The sequence below is a fragment of the Bos grunniens genome, chromosome X (assembly GCF_055505025.1).
Source record: "Bos grunniens cultivar Pamir isolate PY7600 chromosome X, Bosgru_T2T1.0, whole genome shotgun sequence".
Lineage (NCBI taxonomy): Eukaryota > Metazoa > Chordata > Mammalia > Artiodactyla > Bovidae > Bos > Bos grunniens.
The window spans coordinates 71163565-71181650 of record NC_141194.1 but is presented as its reverse complement, the minus strand read 5'-3'; the positions used below and the strand labels follow the sequence as shown (position 1 = coordinate 71181650).

At 36.5% G+C, this 18086-nt stretch overlaps 1 protein-coding gene across 1 annotated transcript; it reads right to left on the bottom strand.

Annotated features, from left to right (window-relative positions):
- Positions 1-5297: 5297 nt before the first annotated feature.
- TENT5D (terminal nucleotidyltransferase 5D) lies at positions 5298-17883 on the bottom strand. Its single transcript, XM_086389867.1, has one exon. The coding sequence runs from the start codon at positions 8084-8086 to the stop codon at positions 6914-6916; it is 1173 nt and encodes a 390-aa protein (XP_086245993.1). The 5' UTR covers positions 8087-17883; the 3' UTR covers positions 5298-6913.
- Between the last annotated feature and the right edge of the window lie 203 nt (positions 17884-18086).

Below are 18086 nucleotides of genomic sequence, written 5' to 3'. Positions count from 1 at the left end.
ATTTTGATTTTAAAAGTTTGATTGGTTTGACAAAATTTTTATATGTACTAATTACAATGCAACTTATCTAACTTTAAAAAATTTCCAGTAATTATACAGGAGCACATAACAATTTTTAAAATAATATTGACTATTATTGACTAAAATAATATTGACTATTACTAAGAAACATTTATAATTTATTCCAGTCTCAACTCTGAATGATATAGTAAGCCGTGTAATTGATTTCTCCACACACAGTTGCTTGGAAAGCCTGGATTCTTAAAGAACTGAAAAGTCAATGTTCATCTCTAGAATCATGGCCTTTGAGTCAAAATGTTGTTAATATATTCTAGTTAAGAGACATCTTGAAGAATGACAAATCTTAAAATTGGATTCCCCATAAAGCACTTATGAAAATCTTATTCTCTAGACTGTGACCATCTACCATCACAATCATATCTGAGTCAACAGAGCTAAACTTGAAGTTGTGTCATTTTATCTTTTCATAATATAAACAGTAATAAATTCCCCCTAGACTTATTTTTTTTTTACATCTTATCACTATGAGTTCAGAAGGATGCCATTTTAGTAAACGAGGAAAAGGTAGAAGAAAAACTTCAGGAATTAAAAATTTGCTCATCAGGAAATGTGCCCACCTTTTAAAAACTGTCAGGATTACTATTTGCATATCCCTTACACAGGGAGAGATACTCTTCTTGACTAAACAGTTACTGAATTTCATATGTCTATTACAACATATTAAATATAGTTTTATACATTTCTAAAGCAGATAACCTCCCTGGCATGGTTTCTATTTCAGTATATATATTATTTACCTAGAATAAGATGATGTCTTTTATTTTTAAAATGTATTTAGGTGCTTTTAAAAGCAGCAGATTTTTCACCTTAAAAACTATTAATTTACACTTTTACCTGCTGACACTGACCAAAAGCATTTTACTTGATAATAAATCTGGAGGAGTTGCAATGAGACATTAATTATTTGGTGTTCATTGCCTGAGCAATCATTGCTTTTTGAAGGCATGTAATTAATAAGTTCCCCAAAGCTACCCTAGAAAGGAAACCATAAAGAAAATTACTTTTGTAGAAATTATTTTGTTCGAGGAGGTCATGTGTAAGGTGTAAAAATCATTATTTTCAATCTTTTTTATTCAAATATCCATAATATGTTTGGGTTGACTACCGAATTTTATTGGAGGAAGGTGAACACTGGTAACATTTTTTAAAAACAAATTTTAAATGTCAATGGCTATCTAATACCAGTTCTTAAAGAATCATTTTAGAAGTGACTACTACCCCTGGTGGTTAAGCCGGTAAAGAATCTGCCTGCAATGCAGGAGACCCAGGTTCAATTCTTGGGTTGGGAAGATCCCCTGGAAAAGGGAACAGCAATCCACTCCAGTATTCTTGCTTGAGAAATCCCGTGGACAGAGGAGCTTCACGGGCTACAATCCACAGGGGTCACAAAGAGTCAGACATAACTGAGTGATTCACACACACACACACACACACACTACATATGTATAGAATTCTTTTTTTATAGCTGAAGATGTTATAATATCTTTATTATTTTTTAATTTGGGATTGAGGTCACATTCTGTACAGAGACATGCTTTTTAAAAATATTGTCCTATGATAAAATGAAAGACGCTTACTCCTTGGAAGGAAAGTTAGGACCAACCTAGATAGCATATTCAAAAGCAGAGACATTACTTTGCCAACAAAGGTTCATCTAGTCAAGGCTATGGTTTTTCCTGTGGTCATATATGGATGTGAGAGTTGGACTGTGAAGAAGGCTGAGTGCCAAAGAATTGGTGCTTTTGAAGTGTGGTGTTGGAGAAGACTCTTGAGAGTCCCTTGGACTGCAAGGAGATCCAACAAGTCCATTCTGAAGGAGATCAGCTCTGGGATTTCTTTGGAAGGAATGATGCTAAAGCTGAAACTCCAGTACTTCGGCCACCTCATGCGAAAAGTTGACTCATTGGAAAAGACTCTGATGCTGGGAGGGATTGGGGGCAGGAGAAGGGGACGACAGAGGATGAGATAGCTGGATGGCATCACTGTCTCGATGGACGTGAGTCTGAGTGAACTCTGTGAGTTGGTGATGGACAGGGAGGCCTGGCATGCTGCGATTCATGGGGTCGCAAAGAGTCGGACACGACTGAGTGACTGAACTGAATTGATGATAAAATGAAATTTCTGAATAAGATAGTAGTATGAACCATCATATCTGGAGGAGGGCATGGCAATCTACTCCAGTATTCTTGCCTGGAGAATCCCATGGAGAGAGGAGCCTGGCAGGCTGCAGGCCATAGGGTCACAAAGAGTCAGTCATGACTGAAGCAACTTAGCACGCATGCACTTGAACCACATACCACTCTCTACTGTCATTTTCATGGTGACTAATCTACTCCACTGATATCTCCAAAGCTGCACCAATGCTAAAACAATATTCTATTTTAGGTTCTCTTGTTGAGCTGAAGGACCAGTGTGACTTGTTATACTTTATAAGGGAAATGGACTACTTTTTAGAATTTTGGAGAATGGGTCAAATTCTATTACCAGTCTAGAATGTGTAAAATGTAAAATTTCATAAATCATCATGAAAGTATTTGAATTTGATTTAACAGGGTTAATCAATCCATCACTTTTGACTTGGAGTCATAAGAGATAATTTTGTCAAGAGGGCCCTCTTAAGACATTTTTCTCTTGGAAAAGTCACTTATGCATTTACAGGGGTTAACATCTTGGCCATAAAGCACTGAGAGGTATATCAATATGGTATTCATTTTCTAGAATAGAAAGTTTGTTTGTTTGTTTGTTTGTTTTTGAAGGGTAATAACATGTACAACAAAATAATATATAAATTTTCAGTTGCTCTTTAAGGGCTAAATCTAAATAAATAGGGGTTTCTGTTGCTGTTTCAAACATTAATATAATCGATGCAGACACAACAGTTTGAAAAATAACCTTGCATTTCTCCATATTAAAGCAAAACAAAACAAAAAGTACAATGTATAGAGTTTAAAGATCACCTGTTGCATTGTTAAGTTGGTTTCCAGATAGCATATATTCAAAATAGTATATTTCTGCTCACAGTTAAAAAATTCAAGTAAAACTGTTCCTTTAAGTACTTAGCTGCCATTACAACAAACTACACTTGCTGAAAATATGTTAATAAATGAAGCAGTGGGTTGGAAATACAATTTCCAATATTTATTACCTAAATTCTATCATTATAACATATAAAATATAACTCCTAAAATGGCAGCAGAACTCAAAACAAAACATTATTTCTTCTATAATGGTAAAGAAAATGAATTGCCAAGCAGGTTAAAATGTTGGGTTTTATGCCTTGCCACAATAGACTTCATAAGAATATTTACCAAATTGTAGTCCCACATATCTTCCAATCCTATTTTATTGTTAATTTACAGTTAATTATTTTTAAAAAATCCTCAATAAATGGAATTGCTATATGCATATATTGATATAATTTTGAAAAGAATTATAAATTTTAAACTTAAAAAATCTTCCCATCATATATCATAACTTGGATGAATATTTTCAGTTAATAGATCCATGGAATGAAAGGAGTTTTAATTAGATCTCAGGCATTTTGCATACTGATATCTTTATCAATGGCTAAAACTAAAATGTGGCTAAAGACAAATTTTAAAATCTCTTTAGTTTGGATGCACTTTAACAGAGCCTTTCTGAGATAATATTAAAAAATCATATTTGGGTCCAAGAGTTTCCCCAATTTCTTAAAGAAATTCACAACTTTTCTAGCTCTGATATTCTTTTATTTTGCTGGGCTCTCATGATTAATCTTTAAGTTTTCTTCGACTAAACTGGACATCAGTCACCATTAGAATATCTCTGAATTTAAAAAGTTACAAATACTAGTAGAGCTTCATGAAAATATTTGTGAAATCCAAGAATATTTTAGTTTCAAAAATATGTACCAATAACTGACACCAAATGTGTCCCACTGATATACTATATATATGTGTATATATATATATATATATACACACACACACACACTAGAAGTATATCAGAAAGATTTCTTTTTTTGGTTCTGGTTAGTATTCTGGAGGGGAAAACAAAACAAAACAAACTTCTGAGCCAAGACTCAGCCTTGAATTTGTGTAAAATTAAATAGGAAAAGACAACACCATTTTTCTCTTGTAATGGGATGACATGCTATAGAGTTATATTTAAAATAACTTCTATTAATTCCTTTAGGCCATGAAGCTGGCATTAATTTCTTTATAAAAAGCTTTTCCATTTATTATCCTAATAAACAGAATGAGATAAAACTGCTTTTCAAGGCAACTAGCCTTATCTTGGAGGGATGCTCATATGCTAATGAAAAAATATATATTTTCTGCTCAGTTGGGAGCAAAGAACACAGCATAGCTTGATGATGGTATCTATAAAGAAAACCATGAGAGATAAAGCTTTAGCTTTCTCTTTAGTGATACCATTTCCTTCAACAAATATGGGTTCCCTCTCAAGAAAAAATTTGAGCTTTAAAAATGCCAATTCTGAAGCTTTTCTGCTATAATGGAAACACATGCTTGACACATTAGGAGGAAACATGCAGCTCTCAGGTCATTCTTCCAGCAGTATTTAAAGCTTTAGGAGAATATCACAGGGAATTCACTTTTTAGGGAAGGAGTTCAAACTCAGTAGGACCAAAGGAAGTTAAGGAAGCACATGGGTGATAAGATATGCTTCCAAATAGCTTCAAAATTCTGTTATTCATCATAAAATGTTACTCTGGAATATACTGAACCTTTACCCGTGACTCATCACTATCATAGTTCTTTTATTCTTAAATACTTTTCCTATACATCTTGTTGGAGAAGGCAATGGCACCCCACTCCAGTACTCTTGCCTGGAAAATCCCATGGAGAGAGAAGCCTGGTAGGTTGCAGTCCATGGGGTCGCTAGGAGTCGGACATGACTGAGCGACTTCACTTTCACTTTCCTGCACTGGAGAAGGAAATGGCAACCCACTCCAGTGTTCTTGCCTGGAGAATCCCAGGGACAGGGGAGCCTAGTGGGCTGCTGTCTATGGGGTTGCACAGAGTTGGACATGACTGAAGTGACTTAGCAGCAGCATACATCTTGTAATTTTTTTTTGGGGGGGTACTGTTAATATAGCATATAATTCGTCAGTTTTACACACAAGCACTCTCATTAACTGAAAACTAAAGCATATATTAAGACAGAAAGATCAGTCATTTTTAGCCAATACATTATGCCGCCAATAGACTACTGAATTTTCTTTTTAATATAGCATTTGTAAATTCTTTATTTGTCCCAAGCAAGATATTGAATACATACAATGTTTTAAAGCTTCATGCTTGTGAGATACATATATAGTATTTATATATATTCATATTCATATATATGAATAATATAACTCTTTAAAAATATACTAATAGCCAAAGGTACTGTGGTGAAAAAAACATCTCATAAATACTGGTCATTTGAAAATGCCATCTTTGGTGTACTTCTTGAGTCCAATAACGTAATACAGAGAAGATGGATTAAGGACAGTCATTTAAGTGACAAATTCTCAGACTATGCCTGTTGGATCATGCTGTGATGGAAAAACTTGAAATGGCCAATGAAAACTGAGATGGAAACTAATAAAAATTCAGAAGCAAGTAAAAATAGTGAAGTTATCTGAGGGCCTTATTTATATTCATTCAGGATAGGTCCTCCTGTCGTCCCAGGTAATATTGGTCATGGATCCTTTTCTTCATTATAGGAAGAAAATATTGCTTTATTCCCATAGGCATATTGCTAGCAGAATATGTGATATAGTGAGTAGATATTCAGATACTTGATGAACATATAAAATTGTTGAATAAATTCCAGCACTATGCAAAATCTCACATGAGGAGGCACTTGAGTGTCATGTTAGAAACATCTTTGGTAAGAGCAAGATGGAAAAAAGCTTTAGCGAGTAATAATGAAAATATATTCACTTACTTATTAACACTAAAATCTCCACATATTAAGACATTGGTCATATAGGTCATAAAAATGGTAAATGTCATGGATAAAATCCTCTGTCAGCTTTTTGCTTTTTGACATTTAGAGTGTTTTTTTTTTTTTTTTTTTTTTTTAACCAGAGGATAATAGAAAACTTCACATTCAGAGTTGGTCATTTTCATTCTTTTCAACTGTTTGGGGGAAAAAATGAAGAAATCTGTATAAATGGTCACAGTATTGGCTGTCCAGCTGGGTGTATTATTCTTCAGATCCACAAATCAACTTTATAGTTGATAAATTACTAATGTCCAGTGTTTTCCAGAATCATTTTTTTCAGTGTTCCTTAAAACTGTATTAAGAGTTTGTATCTAAATCAATTAGGAAACAAAATATATGCTTGCAAAGTCTAGGATTTTAATGTCTTCTGAATCTGTTGTCTTTGAAATTAGGCATTTTTGTTAGGCATTGAAAATTCATTGACGGTACTATTCACTAGAAAAAGAAATGAAGTAAAGGTAGCAAAGGAACTGACTGAATACAGAATTGTTTGCACTGGTCTTTTCTGTACCTCTGGATTTTAAAACATGAGCCTGTTCTTTTATATTTTAATCAAATATTCAGTCATCTCTAATGTATTTGTCATAGCAAATTTGAGTTATAAGTAGTCAGTCAGATTTGAAAATCATTTTAAGTGGTCCACAATATTTGAAAGTTGTTATAGCTAATCAATAACATTTGAAGATCATTTAAAAAGGTCAGTTCATAGATGATATTGTATTTACTATGATGGTTTAAGCTGTAAATTATAAAATAGTTGGTAACTGCATAAATTTGGAAACTTGCTTTTAGAAGGTGTTTAATTAAAGCAAAGTTTCTATTGTGTGTGTGTGTGTGTTTAAATCATACCATTTGGCACATGAAAGTGCAGTGGGTGGTATGGCTGAAAGAATATAGGTGGTGGTCCAGATGTTACATAATAAGTAGGGTATCCTCCTTCAGCAACAAAGTATGGAGCAGGCTGATAAAAGCAAGTTACGTTGTCTGTATTAGGTAGGATATTCTGTTCTCCAAGTACTTTTAAAGCCATAAGGGCAATCATATTGAGGGTCTGCCTTCTTTCAAGTCCCATGAGGCAAACCGTGCTCTGATTCACGACTCCATGCAAGGTCATGAGGTAGTCATACTTGCTCTTTTCTTCACCTATGAAATGGTTGCGGAGGTATGATTCAATCTTCTTTTGCTGTTCTGCTACATCAGGAAAATCAATGAAGAATCTAGAACACATATAACGTTCCAGGGTCTTGATTTCTGCTTCACAAGCTGGTTTAAAGTCACGAACCAGCAAGTTGCTGTATTTCAGAAGGCCACCACCTCTAATTTCTTCAGGTTTTCTGGTAGATATAAGCTTGTACTGTAAATGTGTCATTGCTTCTTGGAAATCTCCATACATGCTTTCAGCTACCACAACAGGATAGCATTCATTGGTTAGGTTACCATTTTTGTCAGTATAGAAATCTAACATGGGATCCAAGACAATTTGAAAGGAATCTACACTAAATTCAAATTGTCGTCTGAGTGAATTAACAAATTTTAGCTCGACATTCTTCCCAGTGTTATTTGACAGAGAGATGAGACTCCAACGATCATGCTTATTGCAAACTTTAACCATCTTCTGCACATAAGCCTCTTTCATGGTATTCAGGGTGATCTTATCCTTTTTTACACCTTTTGGTAAAAAGTCGAATAGACAACCTAGAACTACATCCTTAACAACCTGAAATTCTTGATCACTTGGTAGTTCAACACCAAAAATGACATCCAGATCCTTATAGCTGATTCCACTGTGGCTTGCAAGTATGTAACTTGCTGTGGAACCATTCAATCGAGTATCTTTAACAATAATTCCTTGCTCTATCAGTTGATCTTTCACAACATGAATAATATCTTTTGGTTTTACTGCCAATGTGGGGAAATTTCCCCTTCCATGAACTGGAATTACTTCATCTAACACTTTATCCAGTGTTATAACTTGATCCCAAGTGAGATTGCTGAATCTGATTTCAGACATTATGAGGTCAGTAGATCAACTAGAAAGTAAACAAAATATTGAGAAGAAATTTAGCATCTTGAAATCAGCGTTTAGCTAAAGCATATGAAAACTCAAGCATAGACTTACCTTAAACATAAATAAAACTAATACTAGACAGTAAATTATCAGTGCATCTAACTGTGTTCAAATATATAAGTGAAATAAAGGCCACTATGATTGTGTCAAAATTGTTAGATTGATTGGTTCATGTAAACAAACATTCTCACAGATGTGTTAGAGTTGTAATTATTTTTGATGTGAAATTGTGGGCTTTCTCAATCTTTCTTTATAAACACTATAATGAGTATCTTTGGTGGTATAAATGTTGTTCACAAGACAACCATGGTATATAATAGAGGTTAACTGTCATGAATTTAAAGTGAGATCAGATAGTATGTCTGTGTATGTTAGACACAACTGATTGAACAGCATACTATTTAAAAGCAATATATAGCATCTTTGATCCAAAAGCATCATTCTATTATTGTTTCATATATATATTGTTACTCTCATTTTTAAGAAAATTATTGAAGTCCATTATTACAGTATGAACTCCTTGAATTGCTTGAGGGTAAGGAGAGTACCTAATGCAAAACCTCTTCTATGTTCCTGGTAGTTGTTAAAGAAATGCTGGTCGAAGAAAATAAAGAATGTCATTAAAAAAGAAATTCTACTACTACATTTGTCTCCAAAATGAGAACAATTACATACAAAAGCATAAGATTCCTAATTTTGATTTCTGCAGATTTGTAATATGACATGCTTAGAAAATTTTATACTTGGGGGAGTATTAGGAAGTTAAAATTATAGACATTATAAATATAACTAAATTTAATTACATTATGATCTAATTAGGTACATTTATAGTTATTACATGGATCTTCAAATACTTTCTTAAAGCTATTTAAACAATAAACCTAGTAAATGAAGTTCATTATAGACATAGATTTGGGTTTAGGCATTCTTTCCCGAATTCCAGAAATAAAAATTACACAGAGCTTAAGACAGATTTATGTAGACAGTATTCATACTTGGCTTAACTAGGGAGGTGTTAGAACAGAGTTTAAATATTTAGCCTTTTATGTTGTGTATTTCCCCAGTAGAACTATAGCAAATAGAATCATCTTATTTCAAATCTACTGAATCATTGACTACACTAAAGCCTTTGACTGTATGGATCACAATAAACTGTGGATAATTCTTAAAGAGATGGGAATACCAGACCACCTTACCTGTCTCCTGAGAAACCTGTATGCAGGTCAAGAAGCACCAGTTAGAACTGTATATGTAAAATGGACTGGTTCAAAATTGGGAAAGGAATATGTCGAAGTTATATATTGTCACCCTGCTTATTTAACTATATCCAGAGTACATCATGCAAAATGCTGGGCTGTTTGAATCACAAGCTGGAGTCAAGACTGCCAGGAGAAATATCAACAACCTCAGATATGCAGATGACACCACTTTAATGGCAGAAATTGAAGAGGAACTGAAGAGCCTCTTGATGAGGGTGAAAGAGGAAAGTGAAAAAGCAGGCTTAAAAGTCAACATTCAAAAAACTAAGATCATGGCATCTGGTCCCATTACTTCATGGCAAATAGAGGGAGGAAAAATCGAAACAGGGGCAGACTTTATTTTCTTGGGCTCCAAAATCATTGTGGATGGTGACTGCAGCCATGAAATTAAAAGATGCTTACTCCTTGGAAGAAAAGCTATGGCAAACCTAGACAGCATATTAAAAAGCAGAGACATTACTTTGCCAGCAAAGGTCCACATAATCAAAGCTATGTTTTTTCCAGTAGTCATGGACGGATGTGAGAGTTGGACCATAAAGAAGGCTGAGCACCAAAGAATTGATGCTTTCAAATTGTGCTGGAGAAGACTCTTGAGTGTCCCTGTGGACTGCAAGGAGATCAAACCAGTTAATCCTAAAGGATATCAACCCTGAATATTCATTGGAAGTACTGATGCTGAAGCTGAAGCTACAATACTTGGGCTACTTGATATGAAGAAATGACTCACTGGGAAAGACCCTGATGCTGGGAAAGATTGAGGGCAGGATTAGAAGGAGGTGACAGAGGATGAGATGATTGGATGGCATCACCAACTCAATGGACATGAGTTTGAGAAAACTTCAAGATAGTGAAGGACAGGGAACCCTGGTGTGCTGTACGTTCCCCAAATCCTTTTTTAAATGCAAATTTATTTTGCAAATGGAAAATTTTCTTTATGGAATGGCAAATTTCCTGTTAAATATTAGGTAAAAGTTAAAAACTCAATGTCCGAGGGAACTGCCTGGTGACCCACTGGTTATGATTATGTACTCTCACTGCTTAAGGCCTGGGTTCAATCCTTGGTCAGGGACCTAAGATCCCACAAGCCATGTAATGTGTCAAAAAGGAAAAATAAATCAATGGCCTAACCCCACACTTACAATCTTCATTTAATCCCTACTTCTAATCACTAACAATCTGAAAATAAAGATCATTTACATTGCTATACTGACATTACTGAAGTTATCAAATTTGTTTCCATACAAAAGTTTCCAGGACCTTTATATGTAAATAAAACCAACCAAAAATAAGCAATTTGTTACAGCCCGGACAGGAAACCAGTGCTCTTTTACTGTAAAACCTCCAGTTTAGTAACACTAAGGTGTCTTGTTTGTGTGAATGCCCTGAGCCTGAGATGTACAACCAAGCACAGAGTGATAGCTGTGTCTGGCTCTGTGGTTCCATGGATGTGCCTCATATTGCTTAAGGCAGCCCCGAAGGGGGATTCTGACATGGAGTTTATACAATCCTGCCAATGAAAAGAGGTGTCCTTTGTCCCCATGAGGGGAGCAGCAAAAAAATGGATGAGCGTATCGTCTGAACTTTTCCTTTCCTGGTCAACTTTTCCTGGGCTCTTTGACCATTTCATAACTGCTTAGGGAATTGAAGCTACTAACCTTGAGGGAATTGAAGCTGCTAACCTTGTATGCCAGATTGTAGATTTTTGGAGAATTTTTCAATTCATGCTGTTGTGTTCTTCTAGCTAGATCCCCATCTCAAGTTTTGCTAGTACTATAGTACCTAACCTTATTAGAGATCAAAAGTTATATCTCAGCTGTTTTCTTATAAACTGCAAGCAGGAACACATTAGGGAGCTAGGTGGAGCTCTAGCTCTAGGAACATCTCCTTGGCAAGAAATCACTCTCCTGGCAGCCTGCATGAGATCCTAGAAACCCAGAGATGAGTCCTTGTCATGCTCATGCCTCTGGACTATATGGATAGAGGCAATGCTAGCAAACATGAGATTTCTGAGAAAACAAATCATGGAATCCAAGATTTGGGTACATGGAAAGCACACCAAAAGGCTACTCTGTAACACCCCAGGTGGCATCAGGGGAAATCAAATAAAGATCTTGATGATAAAGGACTGGACATCAATTTGGGATACTCCCAGGTCCACCCCTGGTGCATCTCCACCCATCCTTGCTTGTGAGATGAGGAAGGCGGACAACTAAGACAGTTTGGGATGCCACCAGGTCCACCCCTGGGTGCATCTTCACCCACCCCCCCCCAATTTGTGGAAAGAGTAAGGATAGACATAAACATACATTTTGGGATGCTGCAGGGTCTACCCCTGGCACATCTCCACCCCTGCTCAGTGGTAGAATGAGGAGGGCCAGATGAAACAAACAATGCACCTGTCAGTAAGGTAGATGAAGTCCAACCAGATGGTCAGAAAGAGGAAGCTTTTGATGGAGAGTCTACCTCTTCCCCATCTAGAGCAGGGAAGGATGCCTCTGGTAGAGAAACAAAAGTGCTGAATGCTGCTTTTTCTCTCTTATAGATGGGAGCTTCATATAGTTCCAGTACTACCCCTTTAGACTGCATCTTCAAAAACTGGGATAAGTTTGATCCCCAGAGCCTAAAAAGTCCCTTATATTCAGGCATTTTTTGATTTAAGAGAAGATCTCCCCAGAGAGACAATCCCTGCTGGAACAACATCTTATCAGTCAGTCTGCCCCTGTCACCAGTCTGCCCCTGTCACCAGAGCCAATTTGGTTTAAATTTTAGCTACGAAGGAGAGATGACATTTTTGACACTGGATGGCCATGATATTCTTTAGAATCCAGTGAAAATTGATTAAAATAAAATCTTTTTAAAACTGCAAAACTGGTTCCTTTTACATGTACAATTAGGAAAAAACTAGCTTGTTAAAATACTTTTTTTTTTTTTTTTGGAACTATGATCCTGTCTGAGAAGCAAAAACATGCCTAGAAAAATCGTGAAGTTAACTTTCCATGTCCTTGAGAGATTCAGCCCACCCTGTCTGAAACTCCAGCTGTGAGCAAATTAGCAGAACTTCAAGCCAAGGGGAAAAAAAGGACAAAGAGACATTTTAAATCTCAAGCAAAAAACTGAGATCTCTGTTGGTCCAGATTTATATATGTCTCAGTGGTCTTTGTCTTTGGATAATATTGCTGAGGTTAATTTGTCATAGTTGCTGAAGGAAAGTAAGATGTATGTTTTTAATAAACAGACATAAGGGATGGAATTACATTTTATTAAAGGAAAAGGAAGTTAAGTCTGACTTATAGGTGATTGTTCTCTGAGTGGGAAAATAAAATGATGAATTCAGAAAGTGTAAAAAAGGTTTGTAGCAAGTATACAAAAAGTATGTGACAAGTGGAAGAGAGTTTTGTGCATGGCATAAGTACTTTAAGACATTAAACTGCCTTTGAAATATTTTATTATTACTTGGGCTAAGTATAACTATTGTTTCACATTGAATATAAGCCAGTGCCAAACTAGAAGTTGGTTTTCTTTCCCTATTAAAAGAACAAAATTTTCTTAGAATATGGCTTTTGATATGTTATATTGCCAAGAGGTTTAATTAAGTTATTAAAAAGACACTCTCAGTTTAAAGCTTATCTCAGTAACCAATCTGTAAATAAAGATCAGATGCTCCAAGATCTACAACCAGGAGATTAACAACAGGCTATAGTCATTTAACAAACTAAATCAGATAACCTGGAGATATCACTGGGCTATACCTAATGGAAGTTCTTGACTTAAGTTCTTACTTATAATGTTGCCTGTTTCGAAAGTGTTGTCCCTTACATTATCAAGTGTGTGACAACAATTGTAATAGAGTGACTCTATATATGAGAAGAAGCAACAAGACAAGACTATTTTCCTAGACCAAGAGGCTAGTAAGACAGATGTGGTCCAGAAACTTTTGCTATTCAAAGGGCCTAGTCCAGTAACAGCACACTGAGTGGCCTATCAGTGAAATCTTCAACAGACCTGGGAATGAACCTTCCTACAAGATGGCAATAAAATGTCCCCAAACCATGGTCAAACTCATAGCCACGATGGGGTCCTGTGATTGAAAACTGGCACTTGCTATCTGACTCTGCTGCTGCTGCTAAGTCGCTTCAGTCGTGTCCGACTCTGTGCGACCTCATAGACTGCAGCCCATCAGGCTCCACAGTCCCTGGGATTTTCCAGGCAAGAACACTAGAGCGGGCTGCCATTTCCTTCTCCAATGCATGAAAGTGAAAAGTGAAAATGAAGTCTCTCAGTCGTGTTCGACTCTCAGAGACTCCATGGACTGCAGCCTACCAGGCTCCTCCGTCCATGGGATTTTCCAGGCAAGAGTACTGGAGTGGGGTGCCATTGCCTTCTCTGCTATCTGCCTCTACAAAGATTAAAACATGGCAACATCCCCTGAGAGGAATTCAGGTAGAAATCAGAAATTAGGCACTCACTCTGTACTCTGGGAAAAACAGGACTTTAGACAGTCAGATATTTTCAGGAAAACAATTTTTCTTGAGCCCAAGTTCTTACATCTTCTCATACCTCAAAAAAATACTAAAATTGTTACAAGATTTGTCTGTTAAAGTTCAGATGTCACCGTTTCAACTACTTCTAACTGGATTTGTTCCATTCTTATAAACAGGGCAACCCAAGTGTTGACTCTATCTAGACCAGGATCAAAATTACTACCAAATGTAACCTGATTCTTATTCTTGTTTGGACCACTGATTACAATAACTCTTTTACTGATTTTTGGTGTCTACCTTTTTACTTTCTAAAGAATACAACAACTTCCTAGACAAAATAATGGTGATACAGAGATTCTGGTCATTCTTCAAAATGGACTCCCCTGATGTTCCACTCTGGTCACATATGTAATCTTCATTTACAAGCTCTCCTTGGTGAAAAACTATCTTGACTATAATAATTGTAATCATCTTATTCTTGCTGTTTGCTCCTTACATTTGTGTCTGTATAATGGGATTTGTTTCTAACCGTTTGAAAGCTTTTAAATTACAAATGATTGTTCATCCCCCTGCAGTTTCTACTACCTCCTCTAGTTATTACTTGGGGCTCTTAGATCAGAGACCCTATATCAAAGGGTAAGGAGAAAATGTTGCTTCAACAATTTAAGGTCAGCACCACTCACCAGCAGGAAGCAGTTATAGACAGATTTCTTTGCCCCTTTCTCTTCAGCAGCAATATTCTCCTAAAAGAAAAAGCAGGGAGAGAGCAGGTTGACAGGAAGTCTCAGAGTGTCTAGGACCCCCAAGAAGGAGGAGGCAGCAAATATTTTTTTAAATTCATACATGCTTTTGCCTTATTCACATAGGACATGTTTTGCTTACGCTCTGTGTTACTATGACAACAATCTATCTTGCCTAAAAACTAGCTTTCTTTAGGCCAAGAGCTAATGGTTACAAACAATATTTCTCACATAGGGACATGCTGCTCAGATCAAGCTCTCCCTGGCTAGTCTTGAACCAATGTTATTTCAAAATGTATGTTATGAAAAAAGGTCTGGGTAAAACTTTCACAGCCTTAAGCTCTGGGTTAACCCATTCCTTCTGGCTAATCTCATGCTGCTGTCATCTCAGAATGTATGTTACAGGAAAGGGTCTGGGGAAAATTTTCACAACCTTGAGGCATTCCTTTTATCTATTCTTAACAGCTAACATAAAAGTATATAATGGTCTGCTTAAACTACTGAGGCAGGTACTTTTTCTACCCCCTTCTGATATCTATGTCAAAAGCCTTTTCTATCACTTTCACTTTAGTAAAAGCCCTGCTACACAAAGGCTCTTGAGTGATTGAGACTGCATCTTTTGTCCCAGAATTAAATCTTCTTTGGAGACCACAAATCTGGCACCAACCACCATTCACCATATGCTAAACTATCATCTTGGGGGCTCATCCAGGATATGAACCCGGGACCTCTCATGACTGAAGTGAAAACCATGCCCCTAGCCCAACTAGCCAGTTTTGTCTGTGACACAAAAGCTCTGAGTGATTGAGGCCATGTCTTTGGTCCCAGAGTTAAATCTTCTTCAGAGACCATCAATCTGGCAGCACCATTCACTAAACACTGTAAGCTATCAGTATCTAAACAGGCCTTTTTTTTTTTTTTTAAATTTGGAGATTTGGATTGACATATATACACCACTGATAAATAGATAACTAATAAGAACATACTGTATAGTACAGGAGACTCTAATGCACTATGGTGACCTGAATGGGAAGGAAGTCCAAAAGGGAGGGGATATTTGTATATGCATAGCTGATTCATTTTGCTGAACAGTAGAAATTAATACAACATTATAAGAGAACTATACTCCAATAGAAATTAATTTTTTTAAAATTCCCAGCAGAGAACATTTTTTTGCTTGATTATTGTACTAACCCATAGCATGTGATACCAGTTAGAGATAATAAAATATCTGAGTCAGTTCTAATAAGGTGGATGAAACTGGAGCCTATTATATAGAGTGAAGTAAGTCAGAAAGAGAAACAAAAATACTATATATTAACACATGCATATGGAATTTAGAAAGATGGTAACAATGATCCTACATGAAAGGGAAGCAAAAGAGACACAGATATAAAGAACAGACTTTTGGACTCTGTGGGAGGAGGTGAGGGTGGGATGATTTGAGAAAAAAGCATTGAGACATGTATATTACCATATGTAAAACAGATGACCAGCACAAGTTTGATGCATGAAGCAGGACACCCAGTGCTCTGGGACAACCCAGAGGGACAGGGTAGGGAATGAGATGGGATGGGGGTTCACGATGGGAGGACACATATATACCTGTGGCCGATTCATGTCTGTGCATGGCAAAAATCACCACAATATTGTAATTATCCTCCAATTAAAAAAATAAAATAATTTAAGAAATAAAAGCAGTGAAAGGCAAAGTGAGTGAGTTGCTTTAAATGGGATAAAAGTGATCTCTGTGACAGTAGAGAGCTTCAGTGATTTAGTTGCCTGATTACAGTAAGTCTGTTTCTAATATGCATAATATTGATAGGACTGAGATTGAAGATTAATGCACTTTTAACTCACTTTGCCTTGAAAGACATGAGTATTTTGCAGTTATCACTACATATGAACAATTTATCTATGTATCTCAACTACCTTGAGTCCACAGTAATCATGCATATTTCTTTTTCTAAATTCCTACAATATCCACCTATATCATCTTAAGGCAATGCTTAGAATGGTCACCAAATCAGAACAAATATTCCTTTATAGAGATAGGGATGATTCCATAGAATATTTCAGATTACAGGCATACTTCAAAGATACTTTGAGTTTGGTTCCAGACAACCACAATAAAGCAAATATTGGGAATTAACTGGCAGTCCCATGGTTAGGACTCTGGGTTCTCAACATCAAGGGCCCAGGTTCAATCCCTGGTCAGGGAAATAAGATCCCACAAGCCTTGTAGTGTGGGGCATGTTGGAGCCACTCTTCCTTCATTCTGAACTCTTTGAGGTAGAAAAAATATAGACAGCCATGTACGGTGAGATTGATAAAGACCCTAGGTTAAATGAGAAGCTATGTCTGTCTTACTAAATAAAGCAAATATTGCAATAAAGCAAGTCATATATGTTTTGGTTTTCAGTACATATGATATTTGTATTTACACTGGTCTGTAGTTTATTTATTTTTTTATCTTTCTCCTCCTTTTCATCTTCCAATTTTATTTTATTTTTAAACTTTACATAATTGTATTAGTTTTGCCAAATATCAAAATGAATCCGCCACAGGTATACATGTGTTCCCCATCCCGAACCCTCCTCCCTCCTCCCTCCCCATACCATCCCTCTGGGCCGTTCCAGTGCACCAGCCCCAAGCATCCAGCATCATGCATCGAATCTGGACTGGCAACTCGTTTCCTACATGATATTTTACATGTTTCATTGCCATTCTCCCAAATCTTCCCACCCTCTCCCTCTCCCACAGAGTCCATAAGACTGTTCTATACATCAGTGTCTCTTTTGCTGTCTCGTACACCGGGTTATTGTTACCATCTTTCTAAATTCCATATATGTGCGTTAGTATACTGTATTTATGTTTTTCCTTCTGGCTTACTTCACTCTGTATAATAGGCTCCAGTTTCATCCACCTCATTAGAACTGATTCAAATGTATTCTTTTTAATGGCTGAGTAATACTCCATTGTGTATATGTACCACAGCTTTCTTATCCATTCATCTGCTGATGGACATCTAGGTTGCTTCCATGTCTTGGCTATTATAAACAGTGCTGCGATGAACATTGGGGTACACGTGTCTCTTTCCCTTCTGGTTTCCTCAGTGTGTATGCCCAGCAGTGGGGTTGCTGGATCATAAGGCAGTTCTATTTCCAGTTTTTTAAGGAATCTCCACACTGTTCTCCATAGTGGCTGTACTAGTTTGCATTCCCACCAACAGTGTAAGAGGGTTCCCTTTTCTCCACACCCTCTCCAGCATTTATTATTTGTAGACTTTTGGATCGCAGCCATTCTGACTGGTGTGAAATGGTACCTCATAGTGGTTTTGATTTGCATTTCTCTGATAATGAGTGATGTTGAGCATCTTTTCATGTGTTTGTTAGCCATCTGTATGTCTTTTTTGGAGAAATGTCTATTTAGTTCTTTGGCCCATTTTTTGATTGGGTCATTT